Genomic DNA, 22,679 nt, shown 5'->3' with positions numbered 1-22,679 from the left:
AGATAGGACCTCAGAGGGGGAATAAACTCATGATTGTTTGGCAGAAATTTTTGGCAGAATAAAGTCTGGGGAGAAATGAAATAAATGATGAGAGCCAGATGTGTCCTAGTGTTGAATTATTCCAGAACCTGCTGCATGTTCACATGTACATTTTGAGGCAACCCGTGTTTTTCTTCCAATGAAATGTACTGAATGAATTACAATGTACTGTCAGTGATGGGGGCCCGTTTTGTTTTCAGTCTGCTGCTGGCTAATGTGATGAAATGACTGTTGCCACACTTGTTTTCATATGGTTACATAACAGGATGTAAGAAAGAGGGAGGCGGAGGTGGATCAAGGGGTGTGGGGGTACAGACGGATGGAGTGGAGATCCCAGGGAGTTTGTTTTGGAGCACATTTTGTCTCCCTCTCTTTCTAACCGTGAGAGACTCTTCAGCAGCTCAGGGTGATAAATCAAACAAACCAAAGGATGTTCAGACTCCTCCAACCCCACAAACTCATATATAACACTAGAAGAGCTCATACTGCACATCCTGGACAGGTAACAGATGGTGAAGCACCTACTGCAATGCCACCACAACTGCCAGATTTGCAGTGTTATGCCAACATTAACACGACCTCCACATACGTTGTCCTGAGCTGAAACAAAATTTCAAACTGAAGCAGTTGTTGATCACTTGCAGCCCCTAGTGGCCGGTTAAGAAGAGTGAGAAGTCAGCTGTCAGTGGTCGTATAAAACAGAGCAGTCAGAAAACAGAGTTACTGCCTCACAGTTGTTTGTCTCCACCAACCAGTCAAGTTTACATTACAGTTTACATCCATGTAGTGTGGTGAAGTGTAGTGTATGAAATCATGAGTTAAGGCCAAAAATGTGTTTAGTGAGGTAATGGTGTCTGTTGACTTTTGACCACCAAAATGTTATCAGTTCATCCTTTAGTTAAAATGAACATTTGTGTCAGGTTTGAAGAAATTCCCTGAAGGTGTTCAAGGATGTGATGACCTGAAAACATAATACAAATGAAAAGGTTTTTCCAGAATTCTAAATCATAGAGGTCCTTCAGCATGAATGTGCACTAAAAAAAAAAATAGGCTGATCTGTCCAGTGGTATTTGACATTAACTCCAGACACACACTCATACACACATGAGTACTGTACTGTATCATAGGCATGTTTGATGAGGGAGGGTGCTTCCCACACAGAGCATATGATTGATGCATGATTATCAGGCGACCATATCATAAAGACATAAATATTATGATTAAGCTTTTTGTTAGTCAAAATAATTGCATGAAAATTGAAGTACTATGGCTGGGAACTGAATGATATAGAGTAAGATAAAACTGAGCGGCTGACTTTATCTGCAGTGGTACCAAGATGATGTATATTGTAATTGTGGCTATATGAATGTAATTTATGGTGCTGTTAGACTGCTGCTAGACCAGCCCGCTGCGTACCTGCCTCTGTTTAGGAAACTTATCATTTACAATGGCACTTTATTTAGTTGCAGACAGAAGTTAAAACTAAATGGCATCGGAGCTTCAGGAGGCAAAGACACATTTGTCTCCCTCTGTCACACACTCACACACACACACACGCCACAAAGCTCTCCTCTTCCTCAGATGAAGACAACTGTTCAGGAGAAAATGACGCATCAGTCACCATCACTATGTCTCTCATCAGATTCATGTCAGATAGATTTTCATCGGCTTTCATCAGGGTGAAAGTGAACATAACTCCCATGATCCCAGACTTCTTCACAACGTCGTTAAACTATGTCTTTTGTTATCGTTTTAATTTACGTGTTGTGCCTTTAACTGCACAATGGCTGCTGATGATAGCAAATGCTCAGTTCTTGTTCTCCTGGACCTCAGCTCAGCCTTTGACACAATAAATCACAACATCCTTTCAGACAGACTGAGGTGCTGACAGGGGATATCAGGTAGAATCAGCTCACCGAGTCAATGATCTCTTTTAAATCTCTTTTTAAATCATACTTTTATCCAAGAGCATTTCCTGATTTTATCTAAGTTTGAACTGTCTTGCACTGTTTTTATTTCTTAAAATGTTTTTACTTTCCTAGTTTGCGCTGTACTATTTTTATTTTATGTTTCACCTGTTATTTGACTTTTGAACCTGTGTATTTTGCTGCCTTTCTGAAGCACTTTGTAATGTCAATTTTGTAAAGTGCTCTACAAATAAATATTATTATCATTATAAGACAAAAGTAGCATTACATTTCCTTCACGTATTTGCTGTTACAAATTAGTTTTATAGATAATGATATAAATTCTATCATTTTTTGTAGGAGACAAGGCTGAATGGTTGGAAGTTGTCATCATACAGAAGAAACATGGCTGCTAACCATGGAGGAGGAGGCAGAAGGGAAAGGGAGGAGGAGGAGGAGGAGGAGGAGGTCTGACATTTTTCTCAAAAAGTCTCAAAATGCAGTTTTTTGTTGTCATTACAGCTAATTAGCTGTTTGGTAACATTTCTCAAGTCTACTTTTAGAAATGTTGCTACTTTGCTAACTAATCATAACTGAGCGTTTCCTGCCAAAAATTAAAGCTTGCTAGTTAGCAGAAGACAACTTAGCTAGTTGTTACCAATGATACTAATTAAACTAAGTTTCCAAAACAGTGTCAGGTTGATGCTATTGTGCACTAAGTGGAACAGGACTTAATTACTATCATGGGTAACATCTGTGTTAAGGAGAAAAAGTCCCTCACCTTTTGGTGTGCTCTTCAGAAACTTTAGAAAAAATAAAAATGGTAGTCAACAGTACAAATAATTTACATCTCTCAGCTCACATAATACATCATCAACATAAATCTCGCTGCCCCTCGTCTTACCTGAAGTGTTTTATCAGGGACTCCTGGTGCTTTTATCAGCCAGGAAGAGAAGGAACAAGTAAGATCTGCTGTTGTGTGACTACAATCCAGTACGAAAACACACAGGAGGCATAGCGTTAGCTTTGGGAGGGAAAAAATCACAACGTCACTTATGTGACTTCTGGGTGTGTAGTCTTTATAATTATGTATCTTTACAGTCTGATACTTCAGTTGTATGACAAACTGAGACTTTCTGGACTTCTAAAATTATTCTTATAATTGACAAACATCTTACATGTAACTCCTGACATAATTAAATTGCGATTGGAAAATTATTAGTCTCTTGTCACTGACTACAGTTCACAGTGTTTCTTAAGTTAGGTCCCACAGTGGTCCACCAGAAGGTACGTGGCTTAGCTTCTCTATTTCATATTGATACAGCTGCTGTGAAAACATCTATTTAGATCTAGATACACAGCAAGTCCAATAACAGTCAAACAAATGGCAGCATGTGATTTGTTGACGGTGATGGACATACAGTCGTCAACTGTCTATATGTTGAAAAATAGTTCATGTCTACAGGAGGATACATATTTGAAAACAGCGCAGAATGTCAGAGAGCCTCACTGCATTATATTCCATATATTGTGAATTGTCACCCAGCGCCTAAATTTTGTTTGTTTTTACATGAACAGACATTTTCAACATAGACTGATGGAGTAAAGACACAAACTGGCTCATAAAATTCACCAGAATGCAAGAAATTTTGTGAATTTCTTGGGGGACAACCACCACACTCCCTACTTCAGATAGGAAGTAACTAAGTACAAATACTTTGCTATTGTACTTAAGTAGATTTTTCAGGTATCTGTTCTTAGTATTTCTTTTTTACGTTTACTCCCTTAATCTTAACACAAATATCTGTACTTCCTGCTCTTTACATTATTATGAGATAAAAACAATGTACAAGACAACAATATGAGACTTGACAGTGGAGAGAAAAAGTGAGGAATTAGTTATGAACAGAAATAGTCCTTCATACTTTTTACTTTTATACTTAGAGTGCATTTCAGAACCTGTACTTCTTCACTTTTACTTGAGTAAATAAGTTGAATCAGTACTTTTCACAGAGTATTTTTACACAAGTATCCATACTTCTACTTGAATAAAGAAGTTGTGTACTTTTGCCACCTTTGGTCCTCCCAGTGTTGAAAACAACACCACTGGGTATCCACAAATAATGATCTTGTTTCTTTGTCTAAGAGAAATTTCTACAGGTTTTAGACTAAGCCTACAAACCAAATTGATTTATTTGCAGAGACCCTTCGAAAACAGGCAATGATTTCATCTTAAGAGGAGGGACTGCATTCATTCTTTGAGACAAAAACATTCTCTCAGGCCTGAAGTGCTGGACAAGGCTTGAAGGTTGCAGTTGAGAGGCCAAGCCGTGCCAAACTGTCCAGATAAATACGGCTTTAAGAGGAACTCTGTGGTTTTCTTGGAATCCTAATGAAGCTGTCTTTTGTGTTTGTGTGCTGGCTGGAGCGGAGTCTGTGGTGCTAAAATGAGCATGTCATGCTTCACAAAGTCTCACAGAGCTGAGGAAGAGGCCTGGCAGTGTGTGACAGCTCACCAGAGGTGGCCGTCAGCTTTGGAAACCACAGACTCGACAATGGACAAACCTTTGACTGACAAATCAGTGTCCTGAGAAAGCATGGAGGGGCTGCCCCGATTCTCAGATTTCAAGACTTAGACTTTCAAGGACTTGAGGGTTACAGTTAAAGCACTTTTAAAGGGTAACTTCAGTATTTTTCAACATCAACCTTTTTCCCATGATTTGTGTTGAAGTGAGTAATGGAGAAAACAACTTTTGAAACTGCTCCTGTATTGAGTGTATGGAGTCTGGTTAGTTTGGCCAGATACACAAGACATTTTTTGGGGGGTTTCACAAAAAAAAGCTTACGGTTTATCCTTTCCATAATGTTGTCAAGTGGCAAAATTAAACTTTTATTAAAATTCTTTGTCATTTCACAATTTTGCCCAATAATTACATTGAAACCTGCTCAACAGCTGATAGCTGTATCGGTTTCACTCAGTACTGGACCAATTTAAAAGAGTGTTATCATCATTAGCCACTTAAACACAAAAACATGGGGAAATGCGTTGAAAAATGCCAAAGCTACCCTTTAAGCTTAGGATAAATTCGAGCCAGTCAATGTTGGCAGATGAAGTCATTCACTGCAGAATGGATCAGTGTTCCAGGGCTTGTCAGAGGAAGATGATACCAGCACATTTACGTTAGCTTCCTAAAAGGTATGCATGAATCCGTTACTGTTGTCATCATTGTATTAGGCTTCAGTTGACAGTTTGTGTGTCAGTGTACACGTCGTTTCAAAGGGGGTTTCAATTCAGCAAGATCTTGGTTCAGAAGAAAACACTGTATACTTTAGCATATTTTAAGGGGATTTACAAAATATGTCCTAGTATGACTACAATGACATAAAAAAGCGAGGGACACTGAAAATATGTTTTTCTCTCCCTTAACGACTGGTTGAGCTTGTCGTCTCTTGTGCAGCATCAAGTCTTTGTTCTGGAACATTTTCCCTTCCTGCAGGGGGTCTGTGGGGCTTTTGCCAGAGAGGTTGAGAGAGGTGACGGCTGGTAAACACAGACCCAAACAGAGTCCATAATTAGAGCAGCAGGCAGAGCATGCCAAAACCAAGGCCAAAGGCTTTTACATGTCAGCTTGTATAAGGCTCAGTTTAACTGGTTTGTTAACGACTCCTCTTTGTTTCTGAGCTCAAAACAGCTGTGGATAGATTGAGTGTAAATGAAATAAATGAGCCGTGAAACTTACAATAATATTCGTTTGAGATTTATTCAGGTCATAATTACACATTGTTTGAATTAAATATTGTCCCTAAAATTTTGCACAAAGAACTGGCATGGCAGTGCAAACAATACAGCAGGCCGACAAATAAACGTGCTTCGATACAGATCATTTCCATCTTGTATTAGTACCACGGACCAATGAGAACACGGGGTTTCAGGCATGATGCTCTTGTGACCACTGTCAGACGATCTGAAAAAGAAGTCTGGGACATTAACAAATCTTTATATAAAAAGTCTTTGTAAAATAAAGCACAGCCTTGGGATAAACATCACAGTGCATCAAAGACATGCAGTTAACTAAAAAGGGCTAAACTTGGTATGGACTAGTCCACCACTGCTTTAACATACAAGATCTCAGTGCTGTGACATGCCACAGATCAGGAAGGTCAGCAAAATATTGGCAGTTCGGTCAAATTACAATGTAAGCACTACACAAGGAATACTAAAAATGAGGACGTTTTGATCTGCATTGTAGGAATAATTCCATTTTTTCAGCAAAGGCATGAGACAAGCCTCAGTTTTCAGCATCAGTCTGTACATTATATTCAATAAGATACCATGCCATCATTTTCAAAATATTGCTAGTGGATGGACGGGCTGATAATAACGTCTTGACATTAAGTATCTAATTTTCAACTCAGTTAAAAGTACACCATTACAGTTCAAGTAAATAAAAAGAATGGATCATTTAAAATCCTGTCCTCTACTTGCGATCTATTGCTACTGTTTGCTCATGTAAATTTCCAAAAAAAAAATACTCAAGCATGAGAGTAGTCACAGTCAACATAAACAGCTATATAAAAACTCCAGGTATTTTTCACTAAATACATTCTGGCAATTCTCTAACATTTGGTGCAAACAGATGACAGAGCTGTAGTAGTTGCTTTTCAAAGAACTGCTCTCCAGTAGCTTCAAGACAATGTTTTCTGAACGCACAGGTTAAAAAATGGATACAGACTTGATTGTTCATGGATTACTAATTCAGTGGAACACAGTTTTCTGAGAGACACTGAGATAATCTGCGTTGTGAACCAGTTTTCTGTGAGATATTATGCAAGATATGCAACTTTTTCTAAAAAAAGGTTTTGACTTGAGAAAAGCTGGACTGTATTCCAAAGTTTCTAGCTGTGTCTCTCACGCTCAGTTCCAAGTCAGCCAGTTCTTAGAGTTTGAGCATGAAAAAGACTTCACTGTTTTCTGGGTCTGGGGAGGACTGAGACTGACTTGGGGATGGGGTTCCTAGGGACGCGAGCTGACTCAGCAGGTCCAGACTGGTGCAGGGACTCCGGGCCACGCAACATGCCCCTTCAGGGTTCCCCCGCTCCTCAATGGGACTAGCACTGCTTCCACTGCCAATGCTACCAGTAAGGCTGAAGCTTGCACTTCTGCCCTGGGTCAGGCCTTGGAGCCTCTGCCTCTCCTGGGCCTTCTTGGCCCTGTTTGCAATGTACCGCACCCTGCTTTGGCTCCTGGAGGAGGTCCTTCGTACCAGAGTCTCATCCACAGGCTCTTCCTGTGGCTCTCTAGGCCTGTTTTCTTGGGTGAAGTCACTCGCAGTCAGGGGCTCCACATTTGTCAGCTTTCGCAGCTGTTCTGTCAGGTCACTGGGTGGCCGTGATTTCTGCGGGCTGCCCTTGCGGAGCTGATCCCTGTTTGGTCTGACGATGAAGCTGCGGCTGATGCTGCGGTACTTGCTGTCAAAATTACAGGAAATATCATCAGAGGTCAGGTCGCCAAGGCTTTTGGACATGGAAGCTGTAGCTGTCGGTGTTGTAGCTGCAGAGGAAGGCCTGCTGGCTGATGACTGCTTGAGCCCTTCCATATAGAGTCGACTCCACGTGTGCCTCCTTTGAGTCAGTCGGCTGGGTGAATCCGCAGAAGCTTCCTGGGGGGGCTGCAAGGGGCGGGGCTTTAGTTCGTCTTTGGGGCACACGCTTTGCTGAAGGTTGGGGTTTGACTTGCTCTTGCTGACCCGCAGGGGATCATAGGAGACTAATGTGGAGCGACGGCAGTTGGCCCAGGCAGGATCGCAGGTGCCGCTAGCTGTGGGCAGGCTGGTGAGGCTCTTCCTGGCCAAGTTGGGCAGGGACAGGTCAATGACTGTGTCACTGGAAGAGATGCTGGAGGAGGAGGACATGCTGTCACGGTGGCTGCCTGGTTCCAACTTGCTCCAAAGACGGTCGTTCATGGTAGCATCCGTACAGACCTCTGGTACAGCTGATTGGGCCTGCCCAGCCGAGGCTACAGCCACCCGAACATGGCCCTCACTTTTTGTTCTTCTTACTGGTGTGTGTGATGGCAAATTGCTGAAGAGTGCCCTCCTGGCCGGGGCTATCTGAGCTGCAGGGACTGCAGGGGTTCCAGTGGACACTACTGCTGCAGCAGGAGGCTCCGTTTTGCGGTCAGATTTTAACTCTGCTGTATCATTTTTCTTTTCTGTCAGAGTCTCTTGCTTTTCCCTCTGGTTTGGTGTGTTCTCCATGGATGAATGACTGCTTCTGTTGCTCTGGGTGCCTTGACTACACTCTGATGGTACAGTTTTCTCAGCAGGGTTTGTCAGGGGGGTAGGGGGTTTCTTGGGGTCTCCGCTCGCCTTGATAAGACTGTCCACTGCCCCATTTGAAGGAACAGTCAATGGGGAGTCTGCATTTATTGCTGTGGATGGTGAGTGCTGTGGTGTTGATGAGGAGAGATGTGAAGACAGGCTCTCTTTTGGAGTGGAGACGGAGCGGATGAGACGTGTGTTCCTGGCGTCTTCAGAGTTAAGTGCAAGAAATGGAGGAGGGGGAGCTGGTCTCTGCACTGTGGAATAGTCTGTGGAAAGAAAGACAAGGGAGAAATTAATCACTGTCATCAGTGTGCTCCATGGTCACTGAAAGCTCTTAGCTGTGAAAGTAATAATTGTCTGCTTGGAAACTAGAGATGCACTGGTCCGTTGCATTGGTTCAGTATTAGCTTGGACCTTATTGCACAGATGTCTGCAAGATGTGACCAATTCACAGTTCCTGTTACCAAACTGAACCTTGAAGTGTGTCCCTTAGTAGATTTGTACATTTTTGTCAGGATGTGGGTTTGCAACTTGGGTGGGTTTGCATGGATGAAATGTATTTTAATAAAAAAACAAACAAAAAAAACCCCAAAAAACACGGATTAAACTTTTAGCAACTTTTCGGAGTTAAGGAACAATGTGGAGGGTAATGGTTTAAGGGTTGGTATTGGTATAGTGATAAAAGACAGACATGCACGAGTGGAGTGGTTTAGTATATAATGTGGATGGTGGCCTGGTTCCTTAAGATAATCCACAAACCTTGTTGTGAGCATTTTCATGTAGAAATGACTTTCTCTAGTAGAAAGAAAGTTGTTCTGGTAGATTCTACTGATGAAAAAAAGTAGTTCCTACATGAACTACTCACAGCACGGTCTGTGGATTATCTTGAGTAGCTTGGCCATGATTTCTGGAAAGAGACACACTAGTTTTTAATTTTTTAAAAACGGATTTTATTGGTGCTTTGAGCACCACAAGCTAAGTGCCATCTAGCCTCTTGTTATAGACAGAAGGCAGACATCTCTACAGATGATGTTGCCAAACCTCTGCAACTCACACAAAAACTATTTAGATGGATAGAAAACACTACAGGCCAAGGGGAAATATGTATTTTTGATTTTGGGGTGAACTGTCCCTTCAAATCATTCAGTTCTGTTAACTTATTGCAATCAGAGGCCCTTTTGCCCACACCAAATATATTCAATTTATTGTCAGCTCTACCACTTTGTAGGTTTAATTTTTTTAAATAAATTGTATAATATGTAGATTTCTTGCTATACATTTCTTAGACTTCTGCTTGATAAGTAAATATATATAGTCTTACATTAACAACGTGCACTTTGAAGGCAACCATAATGCTGCATTTAGAGCAGTCATTCCAAAAGACTGGATTGTGGGTCAGAGGAGATTTTATAAATAAATCAAATAAATAAAAGACTATGGAAGAAATTGTGCAAATTTAAGATTTCGATCTGCAGTACACTTTTGTAAACCATTTAAAATGTGTATACTGTTTTACTGATGAGAGAAAATCTTAGAGCCTGTAATTCCTCCTAAATTAATTTTGCCTCATTTATAAAGTAGGCTAAAATGTGATATGTTGTTTTCCTGATGAGAGGAAATAAAAACAATGAGATGACCTGTTCACTCAGCCTACAATGCATTTATTTCTCATTTATAGTATTAACATGTATGTATGTTTTCAGTAACTCATGTTAAGATAATGAGATGATGTGGAAATGGCAGTAAAAATGGTCAGGAATGTTCATTAATGCACAAATAGAAAAGTCTGGCAAATGCTGCCCTAGAGAGTTCCATGTCAATCATGCATTTGCCTCACTTAAGTATGAAAGGTCGATGGACTTTCACACAGGACCCTGGATTCTGTGTGTGCGACCAACAGTCAACGTTTATTTTTGAAGGAAGTAGTTATTTCAACTAAAAACCATGAAGTTTTCCTAAACCTAACCATGTGGTTTTGCCTAAACATAACCAAACTGTGACAGTCACCTGAAATGTTCCTCAGCGAACTTTATTTTGAAAGTCTAACCTTTGACCTAAAGGGAAGCTATGGAAATGAATACCAGTTCTTTTTTTAACAAAGTAATTTTCATTTCTCATTGTTGAAGCCCTGAAGTGATTCCTACATTATCCAACTATAAAAATGTGTAGCCTATACACTAAAAATGGCAGCAGCTCAGCACTACATTTTACCGGTGGCTAGTCTGAAGTGACCCTAGGCTCGCTATGGAGGCCAAATCCAACAAAAGAAAAGTCTCCAAGTAAATTTGAGAATTTAATAGTTACGGCTCCAGACAGACAACCCCTACTGACAAAATATTTTGTCAAACTACTGTTCCTAATGTAAAGAAAGACATTTTTGCTCAAACAATAAATGACAACTCCACTGTATTACAGCTTATTTTTTTTGCCTGTTATGTTGTATGTAACCTATGTAATTTGTAAATTACAAATGAGCTTCTTGACCTTCATTTTCTCTTCCAAAAAATCTGTTTAAATCCTGTCTGAAAACATTGTACAGCCCTTAACACAGTGAAAAGTGACAAACTAAGTTTCATGAATTGTGTCATCCACAGGCACACAGTGAGGGTCCGTGACTGGCACGGTGCTCTTCCATTAATGTTATTTTGAGTTAGTGCGGTTTTAAGAATATGTGAAAACAGTAATATGGATTCCAAACTCTAGCCATCACCCCACAGGTGACAAATGGGCCATGAGAGAAGCAGCCTAGTGGGACAGAGAGTCTGATGGGTGAAGTCAAGGTGAAGGTGCAAAGGATGTGTTTAAAGGTCGCATGCATTCAGCGGTTTACCTGGCTCTGGTCATCCCCTCAATTCTGCACTAGGAACAGAGAAGGCGTGCAAAAGGGACAGAGAGGAAAAAGGAGTTTAGCAAAACTGGAAAGAAGAGGGAGAATGGAGGCAAGGAAGCAGCTTCCAGGACAGATAAAGCATTTTAACAAGAGATATTATCACTAACGACATGAAAACAAACATCACAGCATTTGTTTTTCTTTTCTTACACTGGAAAGAAAGACAAGAGGCTCATCATATGACTTAACAGATGTCACACATCAGCTGCTGTGATGAAACCTGAAATCTTTAAAATTCAACTCCCTAAACATACTTGGTTTCCCCCGCAAGATTGAGGGATGCTGAAACAAAGTGGAGTCAGCTAGAACAGCTGGTTTTCAGCAGAAACTGGACTCCCCTGAAATATGTCATGTGAAGGAAGGAGAATGTTTTTTTCATTGGAAGCAGCACAGTTGTCAGTTCCTTATGATTTCCAGTGCTCAGCCAGTTGTTGTAGGTCATGTTCTCCAAATATTGAAAGACTGACTTGAACTGAATGTAAACTTACACACTTATAACTTATTCTTAAGGACTGGGACAAATCATGTCCACCCAAAAAATCCTGAACACAAAAATCTTGAACAGCAGTTGAACGGTCTAACTCTACAATTCAGTAATACATAGTTATCGATCTTTTCACGCTTTCCGCAAATATTTTTTAATATGTATAATGCATTTAGAAGAAAAACGCCAAATTCCTTTTACGCAAACTTAAGTTAAAACTTACCACTTCTCTCATCTGTCAGGCAAGGGGGTAGTAACAGGTATGGTATTTTAAGGCAGAGAATGGAAAATTGAAATGAGTTAATTGAAATCAGAATCAGTGCAAGGATTAAGTGAAAGCTACAGGAGCTAGAATTGAGCTCTAATTGGGAATGATGGAAAGAAATGTGTGGGGGTTTTACACTGTATCTCAAACTATCAGGGACACGTGGGATGATGAGGTGAATCTTACTTTGAGCTCTACAGCAAAGGGATTATGGTGGTCCTGTGGTCTTGGCTAATTATCTACAGTCTACAGTGAACAACAGGCCCACTACAGCCACTACACAGCAGCTACCTACTGCCTCAGATGCATCTTACCAGCGAAGAACATAGGGGACTTATGGCGCAACTCTTCCATTTTCTGGGCAAACAGTGCGTTCATCTCGCGCTGCAGGGTACCTACAGCCCTCTTGCGGCTGTCGAGGACAGAACTTGGAGGCAGCATAGGAGGTGACTCCAAGCTGCTCAGACTGCCAAAGCTGTCACAGCTACTACTGTCACTGAGCGCAAGACCTTCATTTGTATTAATGTCTGTGAAGGGGGCGCACACAGCCCCATAGTTGGGGGGTGTTGCCTGCTGCCAATGAAGGTTGGACCTACAGTCTGCTGTGAAGATCGGTGCTGGGGTTACCGTGTTGGGGGAGCGTCTTCGTGGAACGCTGCAAGACCGGGCCAGGCCGGTCCTCTGTGATGTGTCGGGCTGAGGTCGAATGTGCTGGGCACCCAGAGTTTGTCTGGCTTTGGATCTTTGGAAGGGGATAGGTCGGAACAGAGCCTGGGGTGAGTATTGAAACTGGGCCTCCACGTGTGACTTGGGAAGGGGAGGAGACTGCTGGGACTCTGTCTGTGCAGCGAGGGGCTGGGGTTTGGCTACAGGCTCTGGTTGAACTTGTCTCTTGGTGTGGTTACTTCTCTCCTGTCTCTCCCCATGAGCCGTTTTGGTCTTGGGTCCCTGTCTTTCTTTAACCAGACCCTTTCTTTCAGCTTCTGGACTCTCCTTGGAGCCCATCACACACGTGATGCAGTTGGAGGACATCCCCACCCTGCCTGAGCTGTTAAGTGCAACACGGGCAAACACCCCTGGTTTCATGTCCAGTGGGTCATGAAAGCGGAGCCGACCGGCCCGTTTCAGAGGCTCACTCATGGGTCGACGAGCAAAAAGTGGGCTCTTACCTTTACCCTCCTCAGGGTGAAAAGCCCCATTGGTGTCAGGACGGTCCCAGGGGCCCTTGGCTTGGTGGGATGCCAGTGAATCCCCGTTGCGGTGTAGTGGTGTTGTGGGCTGGTGAGAGGCGGCAGCGGAGGCCTTTTCCTCAGACTCTCGCTCCTCACTAGCACCCTCTGAGCTGTAGTCTTTGGTGTCGATGGCAATCTCTGGGAAGCCCTTCTTGGTTTTGGGCTGGCCTTTGGTGGGTGCACTGGCAGTGCGGCGCAGGAGGTGGGCACCAAACGGGTGCTTACGACTGTGCTGTACAGCAGCATGGCTGTCCAGGGAAGCCTGCTTTGGGTTTCTGTGAAACAGCCCTTTTATGCCGCTGGCTGCTCTGGCCTGACAAAAACACAACAAAACATCACTGTCAAACACACAAACCAACATGAAGAAGTCACAGAGAAGACACACGAGGACAATGCCATAATGCAAGTGGCACCAGTCCACACTGCATTATTGCTACAATAGCAAGTTTTTGTACAGTGAGCATGCTTCAAAAGTAAAACTAATTCCATCAATATCCACATCTATCAAAGGAACTTCTTGTAATTACACATATGAATGATCACTCAGTCTTTTGATCGTTCAGATGTAGTCCATGCTGACTAGTTTTGAATTCCACATGGATTGTTAAGTGTTAGTCTGTTAGACATTTTGAGGACCTACACACCTGTATCATAGACAGTAGAACAATTAGTGTGGACGGAGCCACCATGATGTCACCCACTGGTTTGTGGATTACTGTTTTGAAGCCTTGAGTTTGGCATTATGGGGGTTGCCATCTTGTTTTTTGAAACACTGTAAAGCATGTGCTGCACTGACAAGCGCATGGACATACTGCGACTTGGACAGTGCTTGGTTTTGGCTTGTTTGCTATGCAGGAAATAATTGCATAATGGCTACCTGATTGCGATAGGTGAAAATATTTAAAACAAGAAATAGGCAATGTAGAACAGAATGTTGTTTTGTTTTGATTGATACTGCCTAGTTTGACAGTTTGATCTGAGTTTCGTGAGCCCTGCGTGTTGCATGTGATGGACCCACTGAAAAGAATTGTCAACCAGATGGCAGCACCGCCCTAAAGGCCCAAATGCACTAAAGGCGTTAGACGCACATGTTTTGATGTACATCTATTGCTTTAATTTGCAGATGTGTACTAAAAGGGTCTTGAGTGTGTCAAGACCCTGTCTTGATGCTCCCACTCTGACCTTGAGCTGATTTTGAAAGCATCACATCACATCACATCATTTGATGCTCCACAATCAGCACTAGGTCAGAGTGGTAGTGTGACCAATGCTTTTTTTCCTGCAGCTGCAGTACCTGTTTGGAGAGAGCTAAAAGAAATTATAAAAAGGCATGGACGTGAGAAGTGGGTGCTGACAGCACTGCAACACCACATAAAACCAGGTTAAAAAAAAAGCCTTGCTGCAGAAAGACAGGGTGGGAGGGAGTGTGTGAATATGGATAGATGTGTCGACGTGATATAAAACCTTTTTATGATCATGAATCCTGTTACTGTAAAGTTTTGTGGTGCGGTTTTTTTTTTTAACTCTGAATCCTATTTGTGTACTTTCAAATACTCTGTGCTAATTAAACAGAGATAATTGCGGGGGAGGAGACAAAGGCAGTTGAGAGTGACAGGGAAGGAGGGACGGTGAGTGCATGTGTGTTGCTGTTACAGTGATGACAGATGCTCGTCACCTCTATGAAACATCTGTCAATGATACAAAATAATCTGTCATCTGTTAATACAAAAATATGAATATTGCACAATATTTAGTCTGTCCTAAAAAAAGGTGAGGATTTTTTCCCATGAGAGGACAATATTTTATTAAAAAATAAACTGTTATTAATAATAATTCTAAGGAAATTAACAGATACATACAGTATAGTGACCTTTTCCCAAAATACTGCTGGTTCTGTGGTGTTGGCATTTCAAATCTGAAGCCTGCAGTGCGCCACAGCAGCATCAATTGTTGTGCGTTAAATGAGGTGCATCTTTTGCTTTTAGTACGTTTGGACCTTCAAGTATTCCCTGCTTTATCATCTATTTTACACTGAATAATTCACAATATGAACATCATGCTGTATAGAAGAATATTTCAAAGAAGAGATTGAGACCATAACCTCATTAGGAGACTGCTGACTGAAGTCATACATCCAGTGTGAATTTGGCACATTTTCACATTAGACTCCATACAAGCAGACTTCTTTTTGCAACCAGCCCCCGCCCCCCGCTGGCCATTAGACAGAATGCAGGTTTAAGGCACTTCTACACTGGCTTCACTTTTCAGACCCAGAGGCACCGTCCATTTATTCTACTGTGTATGATATATATACAGCAGCTGTAGCCCTGGTAGTAAATTATTAGTTAGGCAAACACAGGCTTAAAGCTATCTGTTAAAATTTAACACATGAAGATTTCCTCTGTAGCCTAATACAGTGACTACGACTACTGTGTGTAGGAACAGAAAAAATTAAAAGTTGGCACTTTCTAAAACAACTAGAATATTGTAGTAATGGGCTATATGTAACATACAGACTGCACCAACTTTCATGCAGGCTGGCTTATTTTTTACATACCAAAATCCAATGAGATTGACAAAAATGTTCTAATCATCTAAATTCTTCCTTCACTTGTTTAGTATTCAGATGACACAGACTTCAATGATGTTACACTGTGTGGATGTTTCCTGAGGATTTAGGTGCTGCATGGTGATGGTCAAAAGTCACAAAGACTGGGGCAAAAATGATGACAATGATGTGGACACACAGACAATGACAATGTGAAACCCTAGTCTGTCAAAGTCACTTTGACAGACAGTCTTGTAAATGGCATTGGACCAGTCCACAGTAATGCCAAATGGAGCTTTAGTGGGGCAAGGCATCGTATCATATTACCTAAAACCCTTGCTATGACTTCTTATCAAAAGTGTCAAACAATGTGAAAGAAGCAGATCCAAATAGTCTGACTGTTGACCACTGCAGTGAATTTCTCTGAATGTATATTTTCTATCAACAGAAAAAGCAACAGTGCAGACAAAAAGATAAGATGATAAAGAAAAGACGTATTTGGCCGAGTGAATAAAAGGGAAATGTCGGCTCAATCAGATCTGACAATTATTAAGCAACCCAGAGATGAGACTCAATATATTATGTTATGCTGCCTAAGATGCCTTCAGCCTGAAAAGCCTTTCACCTTAAAGACAGTCCAACATTATGGGAAATACACTTGTCTTAGCCTACCCCAGAGGCTAATGAGATGTGTACGTCCTGTATGTTTACCCTGGATTAGGTTGAAAACTGGAAGCAGGGTGTTCCAGCAGTTCCACTGAATGCCTTTACCAAATCCTCCAAGACATCTGATTCTGGATTTATGTGTTGGACTGACAAACGCATTTATTACCAAACTGCTTGAGATAAAAATTAAGAAACACAAAACATTGTGGTTTTGCAGCCATTTCCTCACACATATCCATCATTCAACAAGTGCTACCTCTCCAGCTACAGTGAATGTTTCCAGGTATACTCTAGGAGTGGAGTTGAAACCATAGCAATTTAGTATGCTTTGAGAAATAACTACAGTTATGGCCTTGTGGTTTTATGCTTCAGCAAACCAGTCAAGTTTAAGTTTCTATCCATCTCTGTCCAGACAATACAGTTAAGACTTTGAAAAAAATTAATAAAAAGTATTCAGTGTATTTTTAGGCAAAATGAAAGTCATCATTATACAGACATGAAGGTCTTTACTTTAAAGACTAATTTTACTGAGGCGTACAGAGGACTGATAGAGAGCTGAACGTTGTGATGTCACAACAGTGTCACCACTACACACAACCACTTCATGTCCTGTGTATGGAGCACCTTGTGCCGGAGCAGGCACCAAAACAGCCTCTTACAGCTCTATTTACAGCATTTCACAACTATTTGGGGATGTGCGGCTCTAGTGGGCTCAAGTGAAGATGTTGCTATCATATTAGACTAGAAGACCCAAGGAATTCAGTACACTATCCTATTGTATTTTTTTCATAATTAGGGTATTAATTCTTGAGTTATGGCCAAAAACATGTTTTGTGAGGTCAGAATGACCTTTGACCACCAAATTCTAATCAATTCATCTTTCAGTCCAAGTGGACATTTGTGCAAAGTTTGACAAAATTCCCCCAAGGCATTTTTGAGATATCATACTGACAAGAATGGGACAGATATGCAGACGGCTGGATGGATAACCTGAATGCATAAGCATCTAGCGATGAGCTTGCAGATTGCAAACACCTCATCTCACACTTCCAAGTGTATAGGAAAGCCTACGGTGGCTACCAAGCCTGGGCAAAATGTGAAAGACTGCATCTAGAACCAGTGTCTGGTTTTTCCGTTCTGGGAAATGCTAGCGGCCTGCTGGGATCCCCTGCCCTCTGTAGATATAAAAGGTTCCGATTCTTATTTTGAGGTGATTATACACTAATGGAAACTTAAATATTATATTCCATTTTTGCCATATTCTGCCAATAAATGCCTCTATATCTTACACACAGGATCTTTTAATTGATTGTCAAGACAATAAAGTGGGACTCTGTGAGTCTACAGTGTGATAACATGGCTAATGCATATTTTCCAAAATGTCAGACTGTTCCCTTTAATTTTCATGAGACGCTGCTCTGATATCCAGGAATGTGCAATAGCACAAACCAAGAAAAAGTATAGAAGTACAGAAAATGTTTAAAAAAGTAAGTTGGTCATCTGACAATTAACTGCTGTCAAGAAAATGTCTCTCTATTGTTTTCCAGTGGAAGAAGAAAAAAGCAGGCAAAATTATTTAAAAACAAGGGTAGAGATGAAAAGAGTAAACGTCCTCAAACACACTGAAACCGAATTTACCTGCAGTGCAGTGCAAAAAACTCCTGAGTTAAGAGGAAATATGCTCTCAGCAAAAAACTGCAGAGAGAAGTCACTGCAGCCTGGCAGGTTTCCTGTCTCACATCTCTTTCTTCTCTATCCAGCTCTGTAACTGTGGAGGTTGGATCTACTTGGGGGGTCAATGAGGAAGCAGGCACGTTAAGCCTTCATAACTCATGTAAGGCATGAGTTGGCCTTATAGTTTTTAATGCTTGCAGTTGGCTGACAAGAAAGGGGGTGTGCAGGGGGGAGGAATGTCACTTAGGTGGCAAAGAGGGTGGAGCATGTGGCTCATGCAAGATGCCGACTGGGTCCCACTACACCTGAGTTTTGAGTGGCAGCTTCAGGGCTCCTAAAAATTTCCTGCCTCTAAATGGAGCGTTTGGAAAAAGAGAGGTCCACTGAAATCACAAACAGACACAGGAAGAGAGTGAAAATCAGAGAGGCTGAGGATGACAGAGAGAAAAGATGGGAGGGGTGGGGGGCAAGAAAAAGATCACAACAGGAAGCACGCAGCAACAGCTGAGAAAGAGGAAGTTCAAAGTAAGGACAATGTGAACAACAAAGCGGTCATTTACAACATGGCTGGAGACGGCTGAGTTGAAACTTAACGGTCAAAGGGAAATAAAAATCAAAGCTTGTGTGGTGATAGCAACACCTGAATTATTTATGACCCAAGAATAACATTTTGAAACAGAAATAACAGCAATAATAAACACATTCTACACATTTCACATTGTACCATTTTTATGTCACTGAGCAATTATTTCATCTTAAATTAATGCTGAATTAATACCAAATATACTGTAGACTACATGGCCAAAAATATGAGGACATCCCATTAATGTTGGGTGGTAAAGCTCTGGTTCACAGCTGACATTCCAATTCATCCCTAAGGTGTTGAATGGAGTTGAGGTCATGGCTCTGTAGGGTTGGACTGTTACAATGACAGAAATGTCAACCAGCAGAGATTGGACAACGACTTGAAGGATACAGTTGCTCATAGCGATGCACCTCTACCAACTAAACCAAGACGAGGGTCTCACATGAAGCAGTCATTTTTCTTTGTATGGAAGTTCTAAACAAAATTATCAGATGTGATAAATTATGGCATGGTTATTTCTAGATTGAATTTATGGAAAGTTTACTGTACTGTTACTGGAATATAAAGTTACATACCATCATACTCTCTGTAAGTCAGTCAAGTTATTATATATGAAACTGGGAAACCATCTTTATGGAACTGCTTTTGTGCAAAGAGGCACTGCCATATTCAAACAGGGTCAAACCCAAACCACTGACACAAAAGGTGGAACAATAGTTTGAAATATGGTTTGTGGACAGAGTTGGGGCTGTCCACATACTTTTGGCCATAAGTGAACTATCAGCAGAAAAGCTATATTTCAATATAAACATATTACAATGGGTGGTGTATGTCTCGGCTTGTTTCTACTGTATATGTTTTTATTAGTATACTTTGTGCCCACGCTGCACACCAATTTGCTTTCGGGACAATAAAGTTGTAGCAATAAATATATTTCCCATTTTGTCTTTTTGTTTTTTCAAGAATGTTCCCATAAGCAGTTGTAGTGCTTGGTATCAAACCTCACTTTTGGTACTGACTAAAATGTGCCCACAGAACTAATTATAATCTAAAACTGGCAATTATTGAAAACGGGCACTGAATGTTGGGACTGTGGAAATTCTTCGATCAGATTGTTTCTGCCTTAAAAATCATAAACTTTGCCAATTTTAGATTGTATTTCATTCTGGCTGCTTAGGTTTAGTCAGTTGAGAACTTCTTTTGTCACAAGAAAATGGAAAAAATAAAGGTGTAGAAAATAAACATTATCAAAAGCAACTGTTTTGGTAATAACACTGAATCTCATGTGTCTCATTTGTTGTAGAATCTAACTATTTCTAATGATATCACACCCTAAGCAGCATCGGAGGAATCGTTTGGAAAAATGATCACCGTCAGTCCTGCTGGTCCATTCATAAAAAAGTCCTGTGACCACCACTGAACAAATCACACAGATCACACAACTGGTCTATTGTTTGCACCTGAACAATTTAGATACTTTTTATTCAGTCCATGTTGTTTCATAGCTGTCCTCTGAATAAGGTTACCTGTATAGTGCTGATCATTTTGTGCTTTAACATTTATTGACACACTACAGCCCAACTGATAAATTGGCCGAGCCAATATACAGGCCAACATTAGATTGTTGTGTCATAGATATATTGTTCCAAAGATGTTTAATTTTTACTCTCAAAACATCCTTATTAAAATATTTTTCATGTCATTCATTGGGGTTTAAAAAAATGGATATATGTATCAAAACCCCAATACTGATTGGGTTTTAATTTATTTTTAATTATTTATTTTTTCTTTTTCCTCATCATTTTGCACAATCAGTCTCACACACAGGGGAAATGTTTATGTTTTGAAAAGCGTGTATGCGCAACACCGTTTTGAAAAGCTCAGATTTTAGAGGAAATTTGTAGAGCAAAGGTAACAGATTTGCAAACAGTTTCTGCTGGCTTCCTCCGTAGTACTTACCTTACCAGTGATGTCATTCACAGCTACATGAACAAAGACGGAGGCCTCCTCCATACCTTCCAAGTAAACATGGCGATAACCTGCACACACATATCACAGAGATGGCTGCAATATTAGTGAATCACACACAATTAAAAATGTAAAAAAAAATGTATCATCTCTGCCACAAAGTTTCTTTCTGTTAATGTTTTTGATCCACTATGACACATCGTGTGAATAGTGTCTGGTCTCAGACAGCAGCACTCATAATGACGCAGAGGTTTGTGTATTAAGCAAAGGTGAAGTTTGACATGACTGTTGGAGCAGCCCAACCGCACAGGTTCTTGCTGACTTCCAAAACATTGTCGTTAAAAGTTATGTTACACAAAAAGTAAGTGTAAAAGTAGAAAACTGTCAATGTTTTATTGATGGCTCTTATTCATTTGCGCTCATTCCATAGGGAGACACCACCACAGCAATGGCAGCTTGCTAACTTCTGCTGCTTCACTGGCTTCGTCTGTAACTTCTGCTGGGAAAAATTTGCAGCTTTAACATGAAAATCCAACTTCTATGCAGATGACACTACACTCTCTGTTTGAGGTCTTCAAAGTCTTCTAAGTGTGGTCACCTGTCTGCAAAAAGCTGTTTGACAATTATTCTTGGATGTAAATGAAAATTGAATGCTAATCTCTCAGAAACTTGATTTGACACTTTTTGGGCTCCAATCCAAATCCTTCTATATTGTGTATCGGCCAATGCCAGTGTGATCCAATACTTAAATTAACACAAATGCCCAGAGCACATTCAATTTAATCTGCCTAATTATCACTGGCTCAGGTAATCAAGTATGGATTAAACAACTGAGATATATAATAATTAATGAGCTTTAGAGACAGGTGTATCTTTGAGTTTTTAACAGAGCCAAGCTGATTGTTTTCAGCATTATGCTAAGTTAGGCTAATTACTCTGAACTCTCTAAACTCTCGTTAAGTCATTCCTAAGTATAGTCCGCCAAACCATAGTGGTCTCAGAATCATTCCAAGAGTTTCTGATATTTAACCAGTCACACGCTGACCAAAATTAAAATAAATATATTAGTTCAAGCTGAATCATATAAATAATAAAAGAGTAAGACAACAATGCTTGTGAATGAATTTCCAAGTCTGTGGAAGTACAGTGGATGTTCACAAAACATAAGAAACCAAAAGCAAAAACAAAGCTTTTAGACGCAACCATAGAAACATGATCTGTTGAAGAAGGAGATGAGGTGGGGGTGCCTATCACTTCTATCTATAAACAGGTGCTTCACCATGTCTTACCTGGCATCATGCTGTTGAAGGCGATTGTGCGCTGGCCGATGAAGTCCTGGCCGATGGGGTCATGATCCCACACGAGGAAACGCACCAGGGCCAGCTCTGGCATATGGACTGTGAACACCAGAGTCTCCTCCCACATCGGGTTGAACCCTATAGGACCATCCCGAGAGGGTGGACAGAGCAGAGGGAGGACAGAGGAAGGGAGAAAAGACAGGAGAAAAATCGAATGGGACAGCGGGAGAAAAAAGTGTGCCAAATCATAAGAAGAGAGGAGAAGTTAGGCAGATAAACAGACAGGAGAGAAAGTGATGAAGACGGAGGACAGAGAGAGTGGACGGTCCAGGAGAGAGTCAAAAGAGCGAGCTAAGCACTCATCAATTATTCAGGATGTGTGAGCAGACTGAGAGGTGCTGCCTTTGCACGTCTCCTCATGCTGAGCTCATCAATTATAGATCAGAACCCATACAGACAGCTCAAACACACAAACAAAGTAAACGGTCACATTTAACTGCTGCATTGCTCTTATCAGCACATACATACATTGTTGAAGGTAAACCACATCTCTCTTCATGCAAACAGCAGGACAAGATGTGTGGCTCAGTTTACAGAAAACAGCACTGAGGAGCAGTCAGCAGTCAGGGACAACGTGTAATCTTAAACTACAGTGACTCAGTGAAAACAGGACTACCTTGGTGAAGTAGGGACAAATCTCAGGGCTATTTGACAAACTACTGAAGCTGGCAAGCTAACTGCTAAAACACTGACCAGCATGTTCCCAGCATGATAACACTTGTCTGTCACAGCAGCTCTC

The 22,679-nt window shown here is 41.1% G+C and overlaps 1 protein-coding gene across 3 annotated transcripts in view; it reads right to left on the bottom strand.

Annotated features, from left to right (window-relative positions):
• Window positions 1-5,689: 5,689 nt before the first annotated feature.
• plch2a (phospholipase C, eta 2a) overlaps window positions 5,690-22,679 on the bottom strand; it is a 242,523-nt gene continuing 225,533 nt past the window's right edge. For all 3 annotated transcript variants that reach the window (XM_084721859.1, XM_084721858.1, XM_084721857.1), the window contains exons 19-22: window positions 21,872-22,018; window positions 20,574-20,653; window positions 13,078-13,453; window positions 5,690-8,535 (exon numbers count right to left, since the gene is read on the bottom strand). In XM_084721859.1, coding sequence (XP_084577985.1) covers window positions 6,884-8,535; window positions 13,078-13,453; window positions 20,574-20,653; window positions 21,872-22,018 — 2,255 coding nt within the window. In that variant the 3' untranslated portion in view covers window positions 5,690-6,883. The remainder of the gene's footprint in view (window positions 8,536-13,077; window positions 13,454-20,573; window positions 20,654-21,871; window positions 22,019-22,679) is intronic.

The sequence above is a fragment of the Lutjanus erythropterus genome, chromosome 6 (assembly GCF_056507025.1).
Source record: "Lutjanus erythropterus isolate fLutEry1 chromosome 6, fLutEry1.hap2, whole genome shotgun sequence".
Taxonomy (NCBI): domain Eukaryota; kingdom Metazoa; phylum Chordata; class Actinopteri; order Lutjaniformes; family Lutjanidae; genus Lutjanus; species Lutjanus erythropterus.
The sequence above is the reverse complement of the archived record's forward strand: the minus strand, read 5'-3'. Positions and strand labels throughout refer to the sequence as shown.